Source organism: Mytilus californianus, unplaced genomic scaffold (assembly GCF_021869535.1).
Source record: "Mytilus californianus isolate M0D057914Y unplaced genomic scaffold, xbMytCali1.0.p SCAF_9, whole genome shotgun sequence".
NCBI classification, from domain to species: Eukaryota; Metazoa; Mollusca; class Bivalvia; order Mytilida; family Mytilidae; genus Mytilus; species Mytilus californianus.
Window position 1 is genome coordinate 1,584,094 of NW_026262745.1, and position 25,501 is coordinate 1,609,594.

The window sequence follows — 25,501 nt, forward strand, 5'->3', positions numbered from 1 at the left end:
ATTTCATAAACACTGTACATACTGTTGTAAAACTTTTGGTTTGTAATGATTATCTTCCAAAATAAATGTTTTACAAGCTTTTCCCAGTTTTTCCCTATTTTTGACAAATTTTACTATTTTTCACCCAAAAAATCAATGTTCCAACTCAGATATCTTGGTAGACTTTTAGTATGTTACAAAGAAAGCCTGTTAGAATTGAAAAATATAAAAAATAATTCTGTTGCAATTTTTTTGAGGTTGGCCACAAATTTCATCTATTTTGACTAGACTAACTCTATATTGACATCGGACGAGGAAACCATGTGGGATAGTGGGGTTTTCGATTGTGAAACGGCAACTGGCCTTAACAAACATTGTTTTTTTTTTTCTATAACTGTACGCTCTTTGGATTTCGTGCACTCGATGAACACAAAGAACTTGACACTAGTCAGTGTCATATTTCGGTTGATACGAATGGTAATAAGTTACTACATTATACCGGGAGACTGTGCAAGATTGTACAAGGTGGACTCAACAACAGAAATATTGATGTGAAACGCAATACTCAGAAAAGTGATCCATCAAACCCTAGATGCTTAGTAAAAATTTTTGAAAAGTATTTGTCCCTAATTCCACTTGAGGGTAGGTTTTACCGCAAGCCACTACCCCATCAAGCTTCAAATGGTTCCATCCGATTCAGTGTACAGCATATGCCCGGATTTCCATGATTGATTGCAATATATCCCATCATTCTGGAAAAGTTACATGTTGCACTACACTATTCAATGCAGGTTTTACTGATTCCACTGTAAAGTCAAGGAGAAGTCACCGATCGTCGGCCCTTGATACGAATAAGCGTCCGTTGGAAGCATTACAAGAGAACGTTAACAAGGCAATCCGTCAATAAATATATAAAGAAGGAAAATGACTTGTCCGTTCCCAACAATAATCGAAATGAAAGCAAAAACAAAGAAAATGATGACAATACAATGACAATAAATGTGCCAAATTGTATTAACAAAGTTGAAATTATCAAAAATGGAAAAATATATTGTTTGGAAATTTGAACTACTTTGTGTATTAAAAATTTATTCATCATTGTTAATATTTATACAAATAATTAATGTCTATTCAAAATGCCAGGGGCTATAAAATCTTCTTTCAACACACTTTCCTGACAAATAAATGTCCCAAGGCAATATTTTGCTACAGTAAATGGCCCTTTGTATGTTTTACAGAACAATAAGGTAATTAGCTACTAAGAACATGTTTTGTGTCATTCTTCACCATTAAGAGGGTGAAAAATCTTGCATTTCATTGGTCGAAAGCACTTTACTATGTTCTAAGATCTTACATAATATTATTTTATCTATTTAATTCGATAAATAAGTCTGTATGTTCTATTGTTAGTTATTAGCTATGTGCTAATTTTTCTATAACCCGTTAATTGTATTTGTCACTCATTTTGAGAAATATTTGTGAAGTCTATTCAAGTAATTTTTGGTTTGTTATATAAACTGTTTTATGATTTCGATATGGCAGATTGGATTTAGTATTACACTGAGCAGTTCCAACTCTGTACAATTGTATTCCATGCTGAACTATTAAATCATATATCGCGGAAACCAGAGTCGTCATTTGTTGCAAGAGTTAGTCCCAGAGTCAGAGTCCGTGCAGATTCGTCGTATTGTTTATTGTGTGCGTGTGTGTGTTTGCAGGCCAACACATAACCCATTCACAAGATTCACCCAGTTTCTATTTGTGACACCTTGACATAGTGTTTTTCTTTATGTATACATGCCCCATCCGGCATGAGAATCCAACCCAAATCTGAAGGGTACAATATGGAGTTGGACACAATCGGTAAAAAATACAGATCAGACGATTAGTCGGGTAACTATAGACCTATGAATGCGAAGACTTGAATACACATGCAGATATTTTTGTAAACATTTTAACATAAAAGATAAATATCTGCTGTTAAAAATTAAAAAAAATCCCTATTTTGAGTGGGGAAATATCGTAAACAACTCTTACCAAATAAAGAATATTCTATTTAAAAGAAGCTGAAATCTACATAAGAAAATATGAATATGACAGCTGTTATCCATTCGTTTGATGTGTTTGAGCTTTTGATTTTGCCATTTGATTAGGGACTTTCCTTTTCGAATTTTCCTCGGAGTTCAGTATTTTTTTTATATTACTTTTTGTACTGATGTCCAGTTACAGATGACTGACAGAGACTTGTAGTCGTAAACTTTAGGTGAAAATGGAAGATGGGATAAGACATAAACAAGACAAAACTGAAACCTGATTTGGTATGGTAAACGTTGACAGCGAGTTAATAAAATCCTTTTGTTTATTTTTCTAATAGTCTTGAATATATTTCAGTGAGAAGGTGCTAGACATTATAATCGACTTTTTACTGAAGTCCGTGTTTATGGTGTAAACTTTTCTGTTTCTCGTAAAAAGATGCACTCATCATTTTAAAGTTGAAAACATGTGTTGAGCTAATGTAAATGTAATAATAATGCGATTTTCTATCCAGGTATAATAGATTGCCTTTGCCGTTTTTGGCACTTTTTTCGGAATGTTTGTTTTTTTAAAATGCTCTTCATTTTCGTAATATCTGATTTAGCTTTGCTTATGTTTTGAGTCGTGTGCCACTAATGGAGTCGAAACGCATATAGAGCATAGCACGTACCAAATTATAAGCCATGTGTATCCATGTTTGATAAGTTGTTTTTTGTGCACAATAAGCATAGATGATCAAAAGAAAACAGACTGATGTACTCACATTGCTTTTTATTAACTATTTCAGATGCACTGATTGCATTTTAATGGTATATCTTTATATATTAGCAGTGAATACTGATTATATACTGCTTTTGGTAGTGCCCGCTTTTTCCACAGAGGTAAACAGTACACTTTTTGTAAAAAGTGTAGGTTTCCCCATATGTATAAAAGGCGAACAATACTACGACTTAGATCAGAACAAGTGCAGACGAAGTCCGCGTTGTAGAAAAGCTTCAAATTATTTGCAATATGTAAGTTATATATTTACTATATAAAAATAAGGAGATGTGGTACGGTTGCCAATGAGACAACTAACCACCAAAGTTCAAATGAAGTGAATGTAAGAAATTATAGGCAACCGTACGGCCTTCAACAATGAGAAAAACTCATATCGTAAGGTCGGCTATAAAAGGCCCCGATATAAAAAGGATCAACAGAAGAATACGGAAGAAATAGTTCTCAGCGGATAATTAATAAGTGAATCGACATTACATTAAATGACTTATCTGGACACATCGACACATCGATATGAAGACACATCGACACATAGACATATCGACTCATCGACACATTGACTCATCGACACATCGACACATTGACTCATCGACACAGTGAAACATTGACACATCGACACATTGACACATCGACATATTGACACATCGACACACTGACACTGGTTTATGATCAATATGTCGCCATAGACTTTGACAAAGAACAATATAAATAAACGCCTTGGGCTGTGCCTTTTTGGCATCTAGGTTCATCTTGCAACATGGTAAGTGTTATAGGCGCATTTACCGCCGTAAGGCTGTGTAAAATAGCAATCTACTGGAGTAAGCTGTGTCAAATAGAAATATAACGCCGAACGCTGTGTCCAATGGAAATCTAGCGTCCTAGGCTAGGGTTATGGTTTAGGGTCACATTCAGGGTTAATATCAGGGTTAAAGGTTAGGATTAGGGTTAGCGATAAGGGTCAGGGTTAGGGTAGGTTTAGGATTAGGGTTTAGGGTTAGGGTTAGGACCAAAAGGCAATCTAGCGCCATAGGCTGTGTCAAATGGCAATCTAGCGCCATAAGCTGTTTCAAACGGCAAAATAAAGCCAAAGGCTGTGTCAAAGTGCAATCTAGCAACTTAGGCTGTGTCAAACGGCAATCTAGCGCCATAGGCTATATATAAATAAAATTGAGAACGGAAATGGGGAATGTGTCAAAGAGACAACAACCCGACCGAAGAGCAGAAAACAGCCGAAGGCCACCAATGGGTCTTCAACACAGCGATAAAAATCCCGCACCCGGAGGCGGGCTTCAGCTGGTCCCTAAATAAAAATGTGTACTAGTTCAGTGAAAATGGACGTCATACTAAACTCCAGAACATATAAATGAACTAAAATAAAAAAAAAAATACAAGACTAACAAAGGCCAGAGGCTCCTAACTTGGGACAGGCGCAAAAATGCGGCCGGATTAAACATGTTTTGTGAGATCTCAACCCTCCCCCTATACCTCTAGCCAATGTAGAATAAACAAACACACAGCAATACGCAGAGAAAAACAAAGTCCGATGTCAGAATAGGTAACAGAAGAAACTAAGAAAAATGACAATGATACATAAATTAACAAAGGACTACTAGCTGTTACTGACATGCCAGCTCCAGACCTCAATTAAACTGATTAAAAGAATATGTCTTCATCATATGAAAATTAAGCACAATCCTTCCCGTTAGGGGTTTAGTATCATACCAACATAAAATATATGAGAAGAACATAACCCGTATCATGCCAACAACTGGTTTTAGAATAAATTATATTTCTGATTCAAAGACCCTATGAGTGAATCAATATTAATACCAAAATACATGTGTATGCCATCTTTAATGACCTGACAACAGTATCGTAACTATATCCCTTATGAATAAGTCTGTTTAAAGGTTTGGTTAGCTTTTGAGGTGAATCTCGACATTTTTGTACTTTTTATAGAATATTACCATAAAAGATTGGATGTGAAATACCTGAACGTATAAAATGTCTGCTTGTTGATTTATATTTACGAATGATGTCCTTGTACCGATGATAAAATTTAGTAAATGTTTTGACTAGTTTGTGATATCAAAAACCTTGGTGTACTAATTTTTCAGTAATACAGAGGTTTATTTCGTTAAAATCTAATACGTTGTTACATACACGAGCGAATCAAACAAGTTGAGATATATAAACACCATAAGATGGTGACAAGGGAACGTCACCATCTAAAAATGGATAATTAACAATAGGAAATGAAAAATCATCTCTTTTATCATAAATTTTGGTATTTAGCTTCCCGTTTACGATAAAGATATCAAGATATTTATATAAACAAGTCTAAATTGAAAACAACATTCAAACCTATGATTGCGTTGGATAAAAACCGCAATTTTTATACGTGTGCATGCAAAACAAATTTCTTGTTAGAGGGGACTTAATACAGCACAAACAACATTTTCAAAAAGACCAAAAAAATGAAAAAGTATCTTTTAACAAAACGCATTTGACTAACAGGTGGAACAACAAATGTTCTGAAACCCTGCTGACTGCCATTGGCGATTGCCAAACAAACGGACCAACGATGTAATAAATGGATCTTAATTATAAATTTAATACTAAACAGAAAACAATAAACTTCCGGAAAAGATGGTATACCGCAAACAAAAGGTGCAAAGGTTTTTGTACACCATATCCGGATTTCGACAATTAATGTCTCTTCAGTGATGTTAGGAATCGAAACGGTATTTGGAAGGCCAAATAATTTACCTCAATTTAGGATAGACTCTTGAATTTTGAGGAGTCAAAATAGTATGAACGGATCATATTAACCGGAAGGCAAATATAGTACAAGCCCAAACGAAAAAATATAAACAAGTCTAAATTGAAAACCACGTTCAAACCTATGATTGCGTTGGATAAAAACCGCAATTTTTATACGTGTGCATGCAAAACAAATTTCTTGTTAGGGGGACTAAATACAGCACAAACAACATTTTCAAAAAGACCAAAAAAGTGAACAAGTATATTTCAACAAAACGCAGTTGACTAACAGGTCGAACAACAAATGTTCTCAAACCCTGCTGACTGCCATTGGCGATTGCCAAATAAACGGATCAGCGATGTAATAAATCGATCTTAATTATAAATTTAATACTAAACAGAAAACAATAAACTTACGGAAAAGATGGTACACCGCAAACAAAAGGTGCACAGGTTTCTGTACACCATATCCGGATTTCGACAATTAATGTCTCTTCAGTGATATTAGGAATCGAAACGGTATTTGGAAGCCAAATAATTTACCTCAATTTAGGATAGACTCTTGAATTTTGAAAGAGTCAAAATAGAATGAACGGATCATATAAACCCGAAGGCAAATATAATACAAGCCCAAACGAAAAAATATAAACAAGTCTAAATTGAAAACAACGTTCAAACCTATGATTGCGTTGGATAAAAACCGCAATTTTTATACGCGTGCATGCAAAACAAATTTCTTGGTAGAGGGGTCTAAATACAGCACAAACAACATTTTCCAAAAGACCAAATGAGTGAAAAAGTATATTTTAACAAAACGCATTTGACTAGCAGGTCGAACAACTGATGTTCTTAAATCCTGCTGACTGCCATTGGCGATTGCCAAATAAACGGATCACCGATGTAATAAATAAATCTTAATTATAAATTTAATACTAAACAGAAAACAATAAACTTGCGGAAAAAGATGGTATACCGCAAATAAAAGGTGCAAAGGTTTTTGTACACCATATCCGAATTTCGACAATTAATGTCTCTTCAGTGATGTTAGGAATCGATACGGTATTTGGAAGGCCATATAATTTACCTCAATGTAGGATAAACTCTTGAATTTTGAAAGAGTCAAAATAGGATGAACGGATCATATAAACCCGAAGGCAAATATGATACAAGCCCAAAGGAAAAAATATAAACAAGTCTTAATTGAAAACAACGTTCAAACCTATGATTGCGTTGGATAAAAACAGCAATTTTTATACGTGTGCATGCAAACCACATTTCTTGGTAGAGGGGTCTAAATACAGCACAAACAACATTTTCCAAAAGACCAAATGAGTGAAAAAGTATATTTTAACAAAACGCATTTGACTAGCAGGTCGAACAACGGATGTTCTTAGACCCTGCTGACTGCCATTGGCGATTGCCAAATAAACGGATCACCGATGTAATAAATGGATCTTAATTATAAATTTAATACAAAACAGAAAACAATAAAATTGCGAAAAAGATGGTATACCGCAAACAAAAGGTGCAAAGGTTTTTGTACACCATATCCGGATTTCGACAGTTAATGTCTCTTCAGTAATGTTAGGAATCGAAACGGTATTTGGAAGGCCAGATAATTTACCTCAATTTAGGATAGACTCTTGAATTTTGAAAGAGTCAAAATAGGATGAACGGATCATATTAATCCGAAGGCAAATATATGTGTCGATGTGTCGATGTGTCAATGTGTCTGTCATTGGAGACTACGTTAACAGGCATACATAATATTTGATACATTTCTCATACATATCCTTGCTGATGTATGAATATGTAATTGGGTTAGGAACTACTTCTACCGCATATTACAGTTGAGCCCATGAAAAATATGGAACAATTCAATTGAGAAAACTAACGGCCTTATTTATAACAAAACAGTTTATGAAAAACAAAGATAGATATGAACCAACGACAATGGTTATTTGGCTTAGCAATTATCTAAAAATAAATGTATTAAAATAGTTAGTCTGTCACTAGTTTGTTAATTTCAACAATTTGCAGGTGTTTTACAGTATAATAGTTAAATGACACTGTTTCAGTTGCCATTTCATCATCAATAATTCAGTTAGTTACGATAATTTTTACTCATATGAGTATGAAACGTACTTCGTGTTCTTCATGTTCTTATTAGTATGGTCCCGAAGGGAACAAAGACAGTAAATTGTCGATTTTGGTCTATATACTATGATCCTGAAAAACTTTTAACAACATGACAACGATAAAACTATCCGGTTATCCTTTTTTCCGGATTACCCCTCAAATTTGTATCTGATTACATCATAAAGGAGCTTACGATTTCTCACACATTTGTAAAATTAATAACCTTTCCACAGCTCATCATGTAATATCTGCCTCATATAAGATCAGATAAATAGATAACATAAATAACTATAAAAAACTTTAAAATATTCATAATAAGATATACAGTACATGTTATGTTGAACACTGGTACTATTTCGTCGATGTAAAATACATTTGAAGCATTTCGCATGTATAGGAATATCAATATCATGAGAAAATGATTAATGTTATACACACTCGACCGGTTTACGACATGCTTATACTGTTAACTATTTTAAGAATAATTTTGTAAAGCTAAGCAACTTTCCTTTCAGAAAATAAGGATCTGTCAAGAATTTGGGGCATTATAAATAAGAAGATGTTGTATGAGATCAAATGAGACAACTCTCCATCCAAGTCACTGCAGACTGCTATCCCTGTTACTGCAACCCAGGTGAAAAATTCTATGACGAATATTCTAGAAAATATAGTACATGTCCAGCCTGTAATATGTGTGGGTACATAAATACTAGCAAGATTAGAAGGACTAAATACTACATAACTATGTTGAAAAACTTGTGTCTAATTCATTTGTTCTTTTGCACAATAAAATATGTTTAAACTAAACCAAAAACAAAACCCATTTTTTAAGTATACTAATATATGCAAAGATAATTGAACATAAACACGAATATAAAGAAACAGAATGCACTATTTGTCAATTTATATATAATCAAAAGCAATTGATCACAATTATCTGAGTGTAGATTAGCATTATGAATGTCTAATAACTAAGGGTTACGCACGGACTTGAGACAAAACGTATACACAATTTATATAATATAAAACAGAGTCAAAAGATACAAAGGGACATTCAAACTCATAAGTCGAACATAATCTGACAACGCTATGGAAAACCCCTCGACAAAAGACCAAAAGACAAACAACAGTATACAAAACAACATAGAAAACTAAAGACTTAGACGATGTACCCGACATTTAATGCATCTGTATGAAAGATTAAATATTGTCAAAAAATAATCCACAACTTTTATTAAAAAGAGACTGTACATTACAAAATAATTAAAATGAACACACAACATTGCAAATGCATTTTGTGGTTCGAGTTAGGTCATGGTAGTCATGTCGCTTCTCTAGACTTCTTTAAAATTATGTGCAATACGAATGGAAAACTTGTTCACAAACGATTCATTATCACAGGAAATCCATATTGATGAGTTTTATGGAGCACTTGATTGTAACCCATGTGTATGTACTGCTGGGTATTTCGCTAATGCCTTGACACATCACCAGTGTACAGAATGTTACGACTGTCATGGACAGCATAGAGTGTTTATAACTCACTGTACACAAAACAATGATTCCGAATGTGGTGGTTGTCTGAAAGGGTAAGTTATTTATTACATATTTATAGTCTTTACTGTTTCTTTTGGCTAAAGTATCATCTGTTTGCAATGGTAAAAAAATACTATTGAAATAAGATTATTAGATATAAATTATACTATTATTTATTAAATGATAATTTTTATGACTTTGCATATTTAAAAATATTTAAATCTGATTATTTAGTGTATTTTGTTCTGGTATACACTTTAACAATGCTGCCAAAACTACTTTCGTAACCTATGTAAACAATTACAATATTTCCTGAAACTAATGCATTATGAGTTAAAGTTTTATGCTTCTTAAGTCATTAATTTTGAAATATTTTTAACATAGGTAAGAGAATCTTGGGATAGAAAATGCTGCATGTGATAAGTTCTCACATTTTTTTAATGTGTTGTGAAAATAACACTTAATAAATTTTATGCATTTGAAGCGCTTTTCTGGATTAACATTCATCATAAACGCTTAGTATAGTCTCCATATATATTAAAGGAAACACAGGGTTTACTTTTTTTTACATTGCTTGTGAGATGGTTTTTCTGTAGTGCTTCAACCATTATTATATATGTAAACCTCAGATCTGTGTACGGCCTCAAATCTGTGTCCGTTTCTCAAATCTGTGCCCCATCGTGACGTCAATCGCTAATCTATGTCCGTTAAAAAAGATACGGCCTCAAATCTGTGTCCTTTTTTCAAATTTGTTTTCAATCGTGAGGTCATTCGCAAATCTATGTCCGTTAATTAGATACGGCCTCAAAACTGTGTCCTTTTCTTAAAATCTTTTTCCAGGTTGTTTCGACATGCGCAAATTTATGCCCGTCTAATAAGTACGGCCTTATAGGATTTTTGTTTTATTAAGTCATTTGCCATAATTCAATGTTAAGTTGGGATGTGTTCTCCATGTGTGCTTAAAAATTCTACAAGCATGTGTAATTATTGTATGATTTTCATTTTATTATAAAACTACATTTTCAAATTGTTTGCTTTTCTTGATCCTGTGTTTAAAGGGGCACTAGCTACGAGATATATAAAAAATATAAAATATGTTTTATTTTTGTTGAATCATTAATGAAAGTGAAATAGTGAAATAATATATCGCTTTTAGCAGCCAGTATGGTTCAATTTTGTCAAAATAAGCTAAGAAACATCGATTATGAAGTGAATAATTCGACCTCATTTAATCCGTATTCATGTGAACTTCAATTTAACCCCTTAGCTAGAGATGGATAACGCATGAATCATGCGTGCTGAGTTATTTAAAGGAAAAGAATCTCAACATTGGAAGTGAAACAAAGGTAAATCATTTGATTGACTGGTTCGATCCACAAAAAAATCATTCTTATAAAGGTAAAAACGATGATTAATATGAAATCAAACAGACCTAGAAAAATCCAATTGCACGAGTCCGGTTTCTATTTATATCTATATTTATGTTTATATTGCTTATATGTCCATAGGAGGTATTCGGAGGTCAACTCGATAGTTAATTAGATTGCGTCTAGACTAAAATACACACGAAACGAACCTACATATTATCGAGCCCATGCCCTGTAAATTGATTATTTTTGACTTTTTATAATTTGGATAAATGTTTTACATTGTTATAAATCAAATATGAGAATTTGAGTCAAATCGGTGAACATGAATTTGACAGCTAGTGCCGCTTTAATTGTTCTGTAGTAATTATCGATACTTTACTTTACTTATTACGTCTTGATAACAAATACGAAATATAAGTTAATAAACAACCTGAGACAAAATGACATCTGTATACAAGCAAATAAAGATAATGTACAGCCCTCAACAATGAATTAAACATGTTAAACCTATTCTGTATCGTAAGAAGTAAACACATACACCTTTTTAAAAAGGTTTTGTTCAATGTTTTAATGTATAGGTACCAAATAAATATGTTTAGGGTATAATTTATTGTGTTTATTGTGTCTTGTTATGTCTTACGTCACCACATTTCGATAAAGGACATAGATTTGAGACAAAAAAGGCCATAGATTTGATTTAATAAAGGACATAGATTTGAGACAATACATGACATAGATTTGAGACAATAAAAGACATAGATTTGAGATAATAAAGGACATGAATTTGGATCGTCTATGACGCAATATTACAAAGGACATAGATTTGCGGAAAGGACATAGATTTGAGGCTGGACATAGATTTGAGGCTAACATATATAATCGAGATTTTTGAATTTTAGTGAAAATTAAAACAACGTTAGCACCAAACCTGACCTCATCTACAACAATAACGATCTCAAACAGTGGTCACAGCGAAGTGGTGAGATCACACACCATACTGATTGTTATATTGGTCATGGTTACATTCTCTGCCGCCTGTATTAGCTGTATAGTTTATCGTATCATCCATCATCCATCATGTTGTCATTTCACTAATGATGTGACACCCCCTGCACTCATCTCAACAACATCTGTGATGAAGAACAGCAATCGACAGGGACAGTTGATTGTGGGACCCACTGCGGCTTCCATCCCTCTACGTAAGTTCTACAACGTTTAACTTCCTTTGATAATTTGTCTAGTATATTCTGTAATTCCTGTAACCTTCGAAAGTATCGACTTGTTTCAATTTTCAGTTCTCTCGTTGGGACTGATGTTGCGATTTTTAACACTATGTTTACATCAAGATGAATGCAAATAGTCCGTTATCATTTTGTGATATTTGCTTGCAGTGTTACTAGTTTTGTCAACAATATCTTCATAGCTACCCGACCACAAAAACATCATGTTGTGTCCCCTTTGCAGTTATTTTAACCATCGTATAATTTAGAGATCTAAATTTGCTTGCTTATCAATTTAGCTGCTTACCACGGAATACTAACCATCAGATACTTAGATCATTTTGTCTAAAAACACTGTTTGTTTTTCTATATAATTTTAGGAAGCATCGACATAGAACAAAATGATGAACAGCAACTTGAATCTGATGATAAATACTTTGTTCTATAGTATATGTGTATTATGAATATTTGAACTGTTTTAATGCGCAACAGTTCAACTTTAATTGTGTCATGGAAGTGTTAAACGAAAGAAGTAATAAACATATCATAAAACACGTTACTTCTATCATCAGTGTGAATGAAGCCACATTATGTGGATGATGGGGACAGTCTGAGTTTTTAGTAGCGTCTGAACTCTTTACCAAACGCCTTCTGAACTGTTGAGATGGTAATTTCTCTTATCTATCCGAAATGTTTATTCTATTGATTTTTCGTTTTTACCTCCTGTTAGTATTTTATATTTGTCTTAAAGTACATATGTAACATATATGTATATTATTTATAATCTAAAATATGGGCAACGCGACTAATTTTAAAAATTAAAAATATATGATCAAGATGAAATGAAATGTTCTTACTGACAAATATTTTAGAAATTTGGCACAACTAATGGCCTCTGTCAGTGTCGATTCTTTTTCAAAATGTAATAAAACACTCTGAGTTCTTTATGTCTTAAAATACCTTTGTCATACAAGAGAAGGTGTTTTATTTTATAATCTTGGACTTTACCTTAAACAAAATTAAGTAGACGTGAATACGATGTTTACATCTCTATATTCTAAGTAGACATGAACGTGTATTGATGACATACTGGCACAAGAATTGGCCTTCGTTGTATAGTCGTAGACAGTGCACTATCAAATCATCTCGAACTAACGATACTAAACAAACAGGAAAACAACACTTTTAATTTTATGAATGCTTATTTAAGTGTGAGTTGGATTTATTTCAAATCAATAATGTTTGCAATGAAATATTAATAACATATGTATTGATCATAAGCTCATTTTTAGGTTTGCTCAGTAGAAACCTGCTAGAAAATGTGATGGAAATCTCAGATGAAAGAAATGTTTTCGTCATATACCAGAAAGGTGATAGCTGTGCAGTTCACATAAACAATCCACAGAGTTCACCATCTTGATACTTTGAACAGAAATAGTTTATGTTTTTAACTAGTTATCATTCTTATAATTGAATAGTTCACACTGGTCTCGATTGCCTGGGAGAAATCTTGGACTGTAGTATTTCATGTTCCGTCTTTTACTTTTTAAAAAATCATAATACAATAGTTCTTAAAATTGTGCTTGTTCATGATAACTAAATTTTTTTTTAACTTTTAAATCATCCTACTAGTAGTTACTTTTGAGTTTTCAAAATGGCATATTTAGAAAAAAAGAAAAACGAAAGCATTAAATATAAGTAAAATCTTGCATGTTTATAATTTGAATTTCAACATCATTTTCGTAGACTGCTGTTTAAATTTTTGCGTATTTCAATTGATTTTAATGTGGCATTCAACTATTTTTGAAATTTGCTGTCAGTAAATATACGTAAAAAGTAAATATCAAAAATACCGAACTCCAAGGAAAATTCAAAACGGAAAGTTCCTTATAAATTGGCAAAATCAAAAACTAAAACACATCAAACGAATGGAAAACAACTCTCATATTTCTGATTTGGAACAGGCATTTCCTTATATAGAAAATGGTGGATTAAACTTGGTTTTATAGCTAGCTAAACCTCTCACTTGTATGACAGTCGCATAAAAGTTCATTATATTGACAATAATTTGTGAACAAAACAAACAGACATAATAGGTAAAAATGTCAAAAACTGCACAGTCAGTATTGTATATTTTTATTTCTGATAACAAGACTATATTTTATATTTTAGTTATTTAGTCCAAGTATTTCATTAAACTCATTTTAAAAGTAACCACTGTGTCATACAGCTAATAAAGTGCTTCTGATTTGTTTTATTTATCACCCTATGTCAATATATTATCTGTAAAATACATATCTAGAATATATTACATTTGTATACGGTAAAGTTTTTATGTTTAAAATATAATTTTAAGTTTAAGCTTTTTAAAAATGATATACAAATTAAACGTAATTATATATTTTTTTGAATATAGGTTTGCATTCTCCTACATTTAGCTTTGGTTTATACATGTAAATATATATGGTATCAATTTAACATTTTCATAAATGATTGTATATTTAAGTGATTGTTATGTACATTTTAGATCTTTTAGAAGAAGCTTAGCTTCCTGAATTATTTGGATGATATGTCTAAATGGGATATGGAAGATTTCAAAATACATAATTATAATTATTTAAAAATACAACGAATCTTCTAGATCTGAAGCATACTTTCTCAATGCCTTTGATAACGTATAAAAAGTTTAGCTTTGTAAAGTATCAACATTTCATTCTTTAAAACATAAAGTTCGGCTATTTAATGGTTCTAGTCCGAATTTGCTCAAAAATGGTAAGTTTCAAAAGTGTTAAAGGTGAAACAACATAAACAACGAAAGCTTTGTTAAAAAATATTAATATATTTCATAGTCCTCTGTTGATTTAATTTTTTTTCAAATATTCTGGAACTATTTTATTTAAGTGTTTAAACTGCAATTCCTTCAATGATAAGATACATCATTCAATAATGAAAGATACATAAGCTGTGATATTTCTTGTAAAGGCTATTATTATGTGTAAATTGTGACATTATGTTTTTGTAAGTGGATTTAAAACATCTCGGTGACTTTGCTATGAAGTCCTGTACTTGAATAAATTATATGGATGAATAAGTGTGTATGTCTACTCTAGATGTCGTTTAAGTGATATTGTACTCCGCCACCTTATATATGTGCATGTTCTAAGTTAGGAACCTGTAATTCAGTGGTTGTCGTCGGTTGCTGTCTGTCATATTTGTTTTTCTGTCATTGTGTTGTAATCAATGAGGCGGTTGCTTTTTTCAATTAACTGATCATATTTTGTCTCGTCGGTTCCGGTATAGATTTCGTCGGTTCCGGTATAGATTTTGCTTATTGTTGAATACCACACTGTGACATATTTATCTAAAACCCGCTTAATTTGGAATCTGTTGGATAGTTGCCTCATTGGCAATTCTACCTCATCTTCTTATTTTATATTGTGATCTTGTGTAAAACAGTTGATGTCTTAATCACATTTACCATACATTTCCATTAAATTTTTTAAATATATAAAGTCATGTTTTTAGATAATTAATAATTAGGCAGCCACATATATTTCCGTTTTATAGCCCATGATAATGCTCTTGTTTTAACTTTTACTTTATGTTAAGAAGACAATTACTGGATAAATTAACATCAGAGTGGAGAAAACAAATATGTTGAAAACACTTGAAAAAGTATTAGCATGAATCAATACTTCATGAAACAATAAAGATTCGTGAAAACATAACATTTGTATTCAAATTCATGGTTTTTGGCTTAAACTTACAAAAAATAACCTTCCAATTAGAGTCGGTTAATAAAATACATAAACATATATATAAATATAACATAACATAAACAAGAGTCGTCTTGAAATCACCAGATAAATAAATATTTTGACTTTAAGCATCACTGAAGAATCGCCAATTGTTGCAATGTGCATCTAATTCAAAAAACGATACCTTTAATGTAATTAAATAATATGTTAATGTCTAGTGCATCTACTAAAAAACATATGTTAATGAATATTTTCTGAAAGATTTTACGTTAGATATTGATTGCATAATACAGAATTTGGTGAAAAGTTCAAATATTATTAAAGCATATCCTACAGAATGATCCTGTTGGATACAGATATTCAGTTTCAGAATATAATAAATGATACACTTACTGATGTGATAACATAAAGTTCGAAAAAAGTGTGTTTTGTTTTCTATTCCAAGTGGAAAAACTATGTCTTTATTGTGTATTTTCATGTGATAATTGTGGTGTCGATATAGTTGTAAAATCAGTGTCATAATCATCTGACATAAGTTAATGATTAAGGTAAATTTAAGTTACAATTATCAGTAATTTGGATGAAGTAATAAACACAATTCCAAACTATTACTTGAGCATTTTCTACAATAAATTTATTTGTATATTCCCCATTATATTGCTATATAACAGTGATTGGAATTATCTCAACATTATGTCTTTGTACATGTATATATTTGAATACAGGAAATGTATTTTTTCCCTAATGAAGAATGAACACCAAATTAGATAAAAGTTAGTTATTCATTTTTGTTGTTGTTGAGAAAGTGCATTTTTAATGCCTCTTTCTGGAAATTATGAAGCCAATTATTATTAATGGCATATAAATTATGCTACACATTTAAAGATTTCCCTTAACATTCTTGTCAAAATTTTTGAATTTCAAATGTTTCTAAACAAATAATGTACAAATTCTGACAGTGTCATCAATTGAAATACCAAAATAATTTGCATCAATATTGCAAAATTCTCAATCTTCTGGCAATAGAATAGACATTTTACAGTGAGATCATGGAAATGAAGATAACAAAATAGTTGTTGAAAGTATGGTAAGAAAAAATGACAGACTAGCTAAAACATTGGCAGAATCACAACATCCATGATGCTTTGATTTTAATATTTTGGCCGACAAACCCCTACCAAATTGCAATACAGATTTGTAGGATTTCAAGTGACATTCTCATCCGTAAAAAGGCAACTGTATTCATGTTCAAAACTCAAAATAAAATTGAGAATGGAAATAGGGAATGTGTCAAAGAGACAACAACCCGACCAAAGCAGAAAACAGCCGAAGGCCACCAATGGGTCTTCAACACAGCGAGAAAATCCCGCACCCAGAGGCGGGCTTCAGCTGGCCCCTAAACAAAAATGTATACTAGTTCAGTGCAAATGGATGTCAAACTAAACTCCAAAACATATAAATGAACTTAGATTAAAAGACATACAAGATTAAAAAAGACCTCAATTAAACTGATTGAAAGATTATGTCTTCTTCATATGAAAATCAAGCACAATCCCTACCGTTAGCGGTTTAATATCATACCATTATAAAATATATGAGAAGAACATAACCCGTATCAACTCCATAAGGTATTTGGAGATATTTTATATTACTGTGTGGACCTATGAACCCGGGGAACTTATCTAATTGAAAACATATCTCGAATTGCTTTCGTTTTCCGATATAGGAACGACATATCAGAAAAACGGGAGCGACGCGAGATCGTTTTTTCTATTAGATTGTTAGGGAAAATTACGAGAACGCTATGATATGTGTTGAGAAACATATATACTCATAAGTATTTATACATCCATCTTTCATTATTATATTATGCTTTCGAGAGTTCATGATGAAGGCATGGTGTACGGTTTGATTGGAAATGATTACTAAAATAATGCAAAAAGAAAATTATATGTTCATTACAACGAAGGGGTTTAATAACATGACAAGGAGAATGAAAGCGGAGAAGATTAGAAGGAAGGTGATTGGATAAAATAATGTTCAAGGTTGAAGAAAACAATGGACGGTGAACAGAGGCTATCACCAGTTCAGTAGCTGACATGAAATATCATTAATACAGTCATTTCCATATATATTGTTCATAAAATTTTAGAGTATTCCTTAAAACTTTTCAACTCCTCGCATAGATAGCCTTTACGAAATTAAGAAATATTTATGTGGTCTGTAGTTACCTTCAAATTTGTTATTGATTTTGCATTCCTAATATTTTGATTCGAACATCACTGGTTATGTCCTATGAAAATGACACGCGAAGAGATTGCTTTATGAAGAAGGTTCATCTGAATGGGAAAAAGTGGATTGATCACTTTAACACCAGCCATGATAATAACGATGAAAATATCAAACAAAACATAATGTAGAGGACAAATATTTATGAAATATTTTATCCTTTCGTAACGTCGACTATGCATCGTTCGATTTCTATGTGTCTTTTATAATAAAACAACGAGAAGTGACAAATGTGACAAATATACATTCCCTAGAAAATTACAATACAGTCTATATACCCACTTGAAAAACAGACAAGCAAGTTGACTAAAGAAAGAAAAGATTGCTTGGTATGGAGAACTACCCATGTTTACCCCTAGCGATCGTCTCAAGATTTCATCCTTTTGATGATCGTATGGATAGACCCTTCAAATTTGTAAAAGATGAGATACATAAGGGGTATAACATTTTCTTTGCTAGCCTTAAATGAGCAGAATAATAATTTAACACTTTGCCCTATTGACGATTTAAAATTAACTGAGAACAATAGACTAGATTATCATTTTATTATATTATCATCTTATAATTGAATTGGGATTTTGTCATATTAAGACATTTAAGTACTTGCATGCAATTGTGGGAAGTAATTCACAGAACATTATATTACTTAATCAGTTGTACATTAATTGGAGGCAGCAGTAGCTTACTGATGTTCGAATATCATAAAGTAATTTAGAACAGACAAATCAAGTTGAAAAACAAAAACTGAGAGTCTTGCACAAAGAGCTTCACCATGTAAGTGTCTCCTGTTTTACATTGCATCACCCGTCATGGAAATACATACCATGCCTAAAGGACACAGTTTTGAATTTTTCGAAATACTAAGGATTTTCTAACCATGAATAGATTACCTTCGCTGTATTTGGCAAAAATATTGCGGGATTTACACAATTTGGTACGTTCATTCACACTTACATACAACCTTTCTCACTCTGATCATATATATCGCAAATTAAAAACAATGCATGCTTGTGATGTGTAGCAGTTCCTATTTTAGAATACATGTTTATCCCTCAATTCTTTAAAAAAAAATCTTTTAAATATTAAACTTCCTCATTTATCAGGTGGATCAATTATTGATGGTTTACACCTTCATGATACACACTTTCATCCCTGTAAAAAAGTATACATGCATATTGGTTAATGATGTCGTCGTGGAGATGTCTCATTGACGTTTACACCAGGTCTCCTTTCAATTACATTCTTGTTTATCGAAAAGTTCAAAAGACATGAATTATATTGGTGTCTCTTCAATTTGTTTTTTGGTTATTACTTGATCACACATAAGACAATTGGTTTCTGGTTGGATATGTTTTATATTGTATCGTGCTCGCGTTGTGGTATTAACAAAGAACTTCTGGATAATTTTAAACCTCGATCTTTCTCTGAAATTAATTCTATCAAAACTTTTGATTTTTCAATCCTGTATACCACCATTCCCCATGTGAAATTATAAAAAATCTTATAAAAGAAATAGTCCACAATGCTTTTCAATATACAAAGGGGCATAAGCTTTAAATTTTCTTTTTGGGATACCATACGGCATATTCTGTTAATAGTGAACAAAAATGTAAAAAAAACTACACAGAGGAACAAGTGATCAGTACATATATGCTGGAGTTTCTTACTGACAACATAGTTGTTGAATTTGGAGAATTTTTCAACAAATTATCGGCATTACAATGAGAACGAAATGTGCGTACCTCCTTGCCGAACTCTTCTTATTTTCATATGAGTCGGAGTTCCTTCAGACACTTGTTAAAAGCAAGAGGATCAAAGAAGCCAGATAATTTCATTTCACATTCAGATATAGTGATGATGTTCTTTCCGTTAACAATCCAAACTAGATATTAAAGAAACAACAGACACATTTTTAGACTCATACCTCGAATGTGACATAAGCGGTCAACTCAGTACCAGAATCAATGACAAACGAGACGATTTTAATTTTGAAATTATCAATTTCCTTCACCATAGTAGCATAATACTAACTTCACCTGCATATGGGATATACATTTCCCAACTCATTCAGTATTCACGATCTTGCAGCTGTTACTCAGACTTTATAAAACGTCACCAGTGTCTGAGCAGAAAATTGATGAACTAGGGTTATGTCAAAGAACGTCTCGTTCTTTTTCTAAAAATGTTCATCGCAAGATACCAAGACCTTGTTGACAAATATTCCGTCTCAAATTCAGAAATAATTCATGATGGTCTTGAAGTATAGATTCTAGGTACTGACGTTGTTTATCATCTTAATTACGTGTTATAATGTTCTTTTATTTGTCTTTGTAAATTGTTAACTTTTACTGTTTAGCCCATTTTTGGTATTATCCGTTTGGCGTGGCACGGTACTTGTACATCCCGCCATTGTGTTATTATGCTATGGTCATTTTTTGTATTATTGTCTTTCATTTCTGCTTATGTGCTTTGTCTATATGCCATTTTGTTTTTCTTTGTTTACATATTTGTTTATTTTATAATGATTAAGATTATAACACCATTTGGAATTTCACTTGGAGTTCGTTTCCTTTGTAATTTTACTTTTGACTGCAATACCCCTATTTTGTACCTGGTTTAATCCACCATTTTCAACATAAGGAAATGCCTGTACCAAGTCAGGAATATGACAGTTGTGTTTCCATTCCTTTGATATGTTCGAGCTTTTGATTTTGCCATTTGAATTTTCCTTGGAGCTCGGTATTTTTATTTTACATTTTGGAGCTTACTCTAATACGGCTAGGGTTTGCCAAATTGTTGAACTGACGATGACTTAGTTACTTCTTATTTATTCAATCTTTGAAAAATTTTGTTTTTAATGGCAGTCTTACCACATCCCGTCATTCCAAATAATAATTTCAGACAGACTATCTACATTGTACAACTTTACATATTTCAAGTACATTAAATGTTGTTAGCACTGCATCTTGCCTCAAAAGATAATATTACAAATTTTTTTTTGTAAAATGTTGCATCGATGGACGTCTCTAAATACTTTGTATTTAGTCACATGTTCAAAAAGACACCTAAATAGTATCTCTATTTAATCACCTGTATTCGAAGGACAATATACAACAATTCTTCCCAAAGAATTTTGGTTTTGTTAACGATGTTCTTCTAATACATTTGTAGATAATTAGTAATAATTAACAAGTTCTGTCAAAATTCGAGGATTTGAGCCATCTGTTATAACATTTAAAATTTTGTTCGAAAATACAACAAAAAAAGAACACGTATGAATGTAAAAGATGAAAGTACTTTTAGAAAATGTCCTAATGCGAAATGAATTGATAGGATAGGGCCGGATCCTGGGATCCATAAAAGGCAGAGAATTGCAATTGTTTGTAAATATACAATGGGACAAACGCCCTCTACGGTTCCCTTAGATTTCGTTTTCATTATCAATTTCATGACCAACATTTCGATTTCCAGTCCGAAATTACACTTCGTCTTCTTCATCACAACTGCAGTGCCGTCGACAACAATATGTACAAAGTGCTACCATCAGTATAAAAGCGATAGATCCAACAGCTGACATAGCTATGGCTACATTGGATAAAGAAGTGTTTTTTTCAGTTAGGACCTGCCTACCTAAATTTCCAACATCCATTGTGTGGTTACATTCTTGGCCAACGGATTCATTACCACGATGAAAACCTATGAATAAACTTCTCTTGCTACCACGAACTGATATAAGGCTTATATGATTAAAGCCTCCTCGATATGCATCATCGTTATATTCTACTCCGTACTGATTGTCTCCATTAACGTTAATGTTTCTGAATGACTGCCATAAAACTATGCCATACACGTCGGTTTCATTGGTTAAAATCAAACGATTGAGTGTGCCTTCATAAAATTTGACATTCGCCTTCACTTGTACTTTAAATATCAAAGTTGTAAAAAAGAACCAAGGGAAAGTTTCATTCAATATATACGACATAGCTGAAATATTTGGTTGTAATACAATTTTCCCAATTACTTTGTAAACATTGTCACATGGTACTTGAGAACACTTTTTCAAAACGGTTGGCAAATGAGCTTGAGACCTTTTTATCGTCCTTTTGCATTCTTCTTGATATGTCAAAGACGTTTTGTTGTATTTAAGTGCCTCAGCAGCAACTGTAGCAGTACAACCCTCAATGTATAATCCTAAAAGATATTTGAAAACTGACTGAACTTGACTTCCATTACAGTATCCAAGATTATCAATAATTTGGACAAATAACGGTTTTTGAGCGAAAGTAACCTTTTCGTCGTTTAGGATATTTCCAATTTCCCTTGTGAATCCAAACTTATCATAACATTTGATCAAACGTTCCTGTTCTGCTTTCAAAGTTGGCTTCATTAGAAAGAGAAGGAAATTGGAAAGACAGTCCTGAATTTGCCGCACGTCCTCGGCTACTTGGGTTTGAATTAAGCTCAAATCAAGCTGTTTTGATAAATGATCTACCTTTTCCCCAGTACTGATTATTTCCTGATTTATTTCCTGCAACGTTTCGTGTATTCTATGAATACTTCTTTCGATTTCAAATTGATTTTCTGGACTTGATATGAAAACGGACACTATATCCCCTACTACTGGTATGCTTTCAATAATTGTATAAGCAACATCACCTGCATTATGAAGTTCATTATTGGAATAAGCCGAAACTAGGTTGGAAGTTGTAGCAGATATGGTTTGGAGAGCAGTCGAAAAAATGTCAAAAGAGAACTTTGAAGCTGGTCTCACAAGAAATGTCTCATTTGGACTTTCCTGCTGACGACATAGTGTTTCTATTGTTCTTGGAAAGTATGAATAAATACACATCTGGAACATTAGAACTGTAATGGAAATCTGACAAAAGAAAAGCTGATGGTTAATTTAAAAAAAAAAAAAAAATTTAAATTTTATTTTGGTGAGTGCAATAAAGTATAAAAGATCTACATAAAAGACGAAATCAACATCTTATTCTGTGATCGCACCTTTAGCTGCGCCAGCAACAAAAAAAATCAATTTTATTATACTACTAACAAGTATAGAGCCACACATTGTGTTACATCTAGTACCAAATACGAGCAGCTGAACTCTATTGCAGCGAGAATTGTCTAAACCAAATACAAAGACTGCAATCAAAACCAATTGCAAACACAAATTTTACCACAATATGGCCTACTAACAACGTGCATGTCGAGGATTATGCCAGGCAATGGGCTAAACGCGAGAAAGAAGACGTAGATACACTTTCCGAATGGATTATGGCTGTGAGGTCGTTGATACAAATCCGAATTAAGAAACTAAATGGGTCTATCAATACCCACGCTACGTCAATTTTTAAAGACCCAAATGTTGCAAAACTGATCGAATAAGTATCTGGTTTAAATAAGCTAAATTTGATTACCAGTTTATGTAGCAAAACAGTGCTCTAGCAGGGTAATAAGGTAGAACATGTTCATTTATCTTTTATAACCTATCCTGTTTGGTCCTACCTCCATGAAAAGTATGTTGATGTCCCCGCAGATAAAGCCCCAAACTACATCGTTTTTGTGTGTAAATATCATTACATAAACTGCTTGATAAATGAATTAGGTATTGACAATTCATTTGGAAACTCAACATATACCCTCACGACACTTACCAAAGAGGAAATCCTGGATAATTATAGGTCTGTTCTATGTTCCTTTGGAATTCAACCAAAGATGAAGAACTGGATCTTCCATCACTGTATTGGATACCTAAACTACATAAGTGTCCTTACAAACAACGATATATTGCTGGGTCTTCAAAGTGCTCCACAAAACCTCTTTCTAAATTATTAACATCTATCTTATCAGCAATCAAAGCCGGGCTCCAAAGTTATTGTGAAACTGCCTATTCTAGAGGTGGCGTGAATCAGATATGGATACTAATAAATTCCAAAGATCTTTTAGAGTACATACAATCTAAGACTCTCTGATCTTGCAATAGTATTAAAACATTTGACTTTTCTACACTTTACACAAGTATTCCCCATTCCAAACTAAAAGACAAATTGAAAGAGTTGGTATTACTTTGTTTCATTAAAAAGAATGGCGAACGTAGATACAAGTATCTTGCCTTGGGGAGGGATGAATCCTACTTTGTAAAGAATCACTCTGATTCAAACAAAAAATTCTCTGACATTATCAAGATGCTTGATTTCTTGATTGACAACATATTTGTTACGTTTGGAGGACTTGTTTTTCAACAGACTGTCGGAATTCCGATGGGAACCAATTGTGCCCCTCTTCTTGCCGACTTGTTTCTTTATTATTATGAGGCTGACTTCATACAGGAACTTCTTAGGAAGAAAGATAAGAAGTTAGCAATATCCTTTAACTTCACGTTCCGCTATTTATATGTTCTCTAACTAAATAATACAAAATTTGGTGACTATGTTTAACGAATCTATCCCATCGAACTAGAGATAAACGATACTACAGATACAGTTAAGTCTGCCTCATATCTTGACTTACACATAGAAATTGACAATGAGGGTCGGTTGAAAACAAAACTTTACTACAAAAGAGATGATTTCAGCTTCCCAATTGTGAAATTTCCATTTTTATGTAGCAACATTCCAGCAGCGCCTGCATACGGAGTATATATCTCCCAATTGATACGATATTCCCGAGCTTGTAGTTCCTATCATGATTTCCTTGATAGAGCATTGCTGCTCACAAGGAAGCTATTAAACCAAGAGTTCCAAATGGTGAAGTTGAAATCATCCCTTCGTAAATTTTACGGACGCCATCACGATTTGGTTGACCGTTATGGAATAACCGTTTCACAGATGATATCTTTATGTCGTAACTACAATACCCTTCCCTTTTCACGAATGTGACCTACCGAATTAGACTATTTACCGGATTTGTAATAACATAAGCAACACGACGGGTGCCACATGTGGAGCAGGATCTGCTTACCTTTCCGGAGCACCTGAGATCACCCTCAGGTTTTTGGTGGGGTTCGTGTTGCTTAGTCTTTAGTTTTCTATGTTGTGTCATCTGTACTATTTTTTGTCTATTTGTCTGTTTATTTTTGGCCATGGAATTGTCAGTTTGTTTTCGATCTATGAGTTTGACTGTCCCTCTGGTATCTTTCGAATCCCCCCCCCTTTTGTGCAGCCGTATCAATTCATAGTAGTTGTACTGAAAACTTCATATAAAGTAAGTTGTATAAATGATGTGTTTTGGTATCCATCATTTAAAGCATGATGGAAAAAATCTGTTAAAATGAAGACGGATTGTTTTGATAAATAATCTTTCATAAAACTTACCGTTAAAAAATATATCATACCGTGGTAAAATTGTTACAAGCATACATAAACACCATACGAGTTAACACACATGATAAATGGACGACGCCTGCTCATAATGTTTACAAACATTATACAAAGGCTAGTTCAGAAAAGAGTTGTAAAAATACATGACTGTACTAAGACAATGTACAATCTCGGCTGTTCGAGTATCAGCTGGACAATATCCTTTGTGAAAATGAAGCATATGATCATGTATTGTCATAAACTGTATTTGATTCGGAACTACGTCCATTTTGAAAACACATTTCACTGTTATAAAGACGATCAGTTGCAACAAA

At 32.7% G+C, this 25,501-nt stretch overlaps 2 protein-coding genes across 2 annotated transcripts in view; both read left to right on the plus strand.

The window, feature by feature from the left end:
* LOC127716150 (uncharacterized) overlaps positions 1 to 13,262 on the plus strand; it is a 37,235-nt gene extending 23,973 nt beyond the window's left edge. The window contains exon 9 of the mRNA XM_052222272.1: positions 13,189 to 13,262. Coding sequence (XP_052078232.1) covers positions 13,189 to 13,238 — 50 coding nt within the window. The 3' untranslated portion in view covers positions 13,239 to 13,262. The remainder of the gene's footprint in view (positions 1 to 13,188) is intronic.
* LOC127716148 (uncharacterized) overlaps positions 1 to 25,501 on the plus strand; it is a 551,146-nt gene that overhangs the window by 421,209 nt on the left and 104,436 nt on the right. The gene's annotated exons all lie outside the window — the stretch shown is intronic.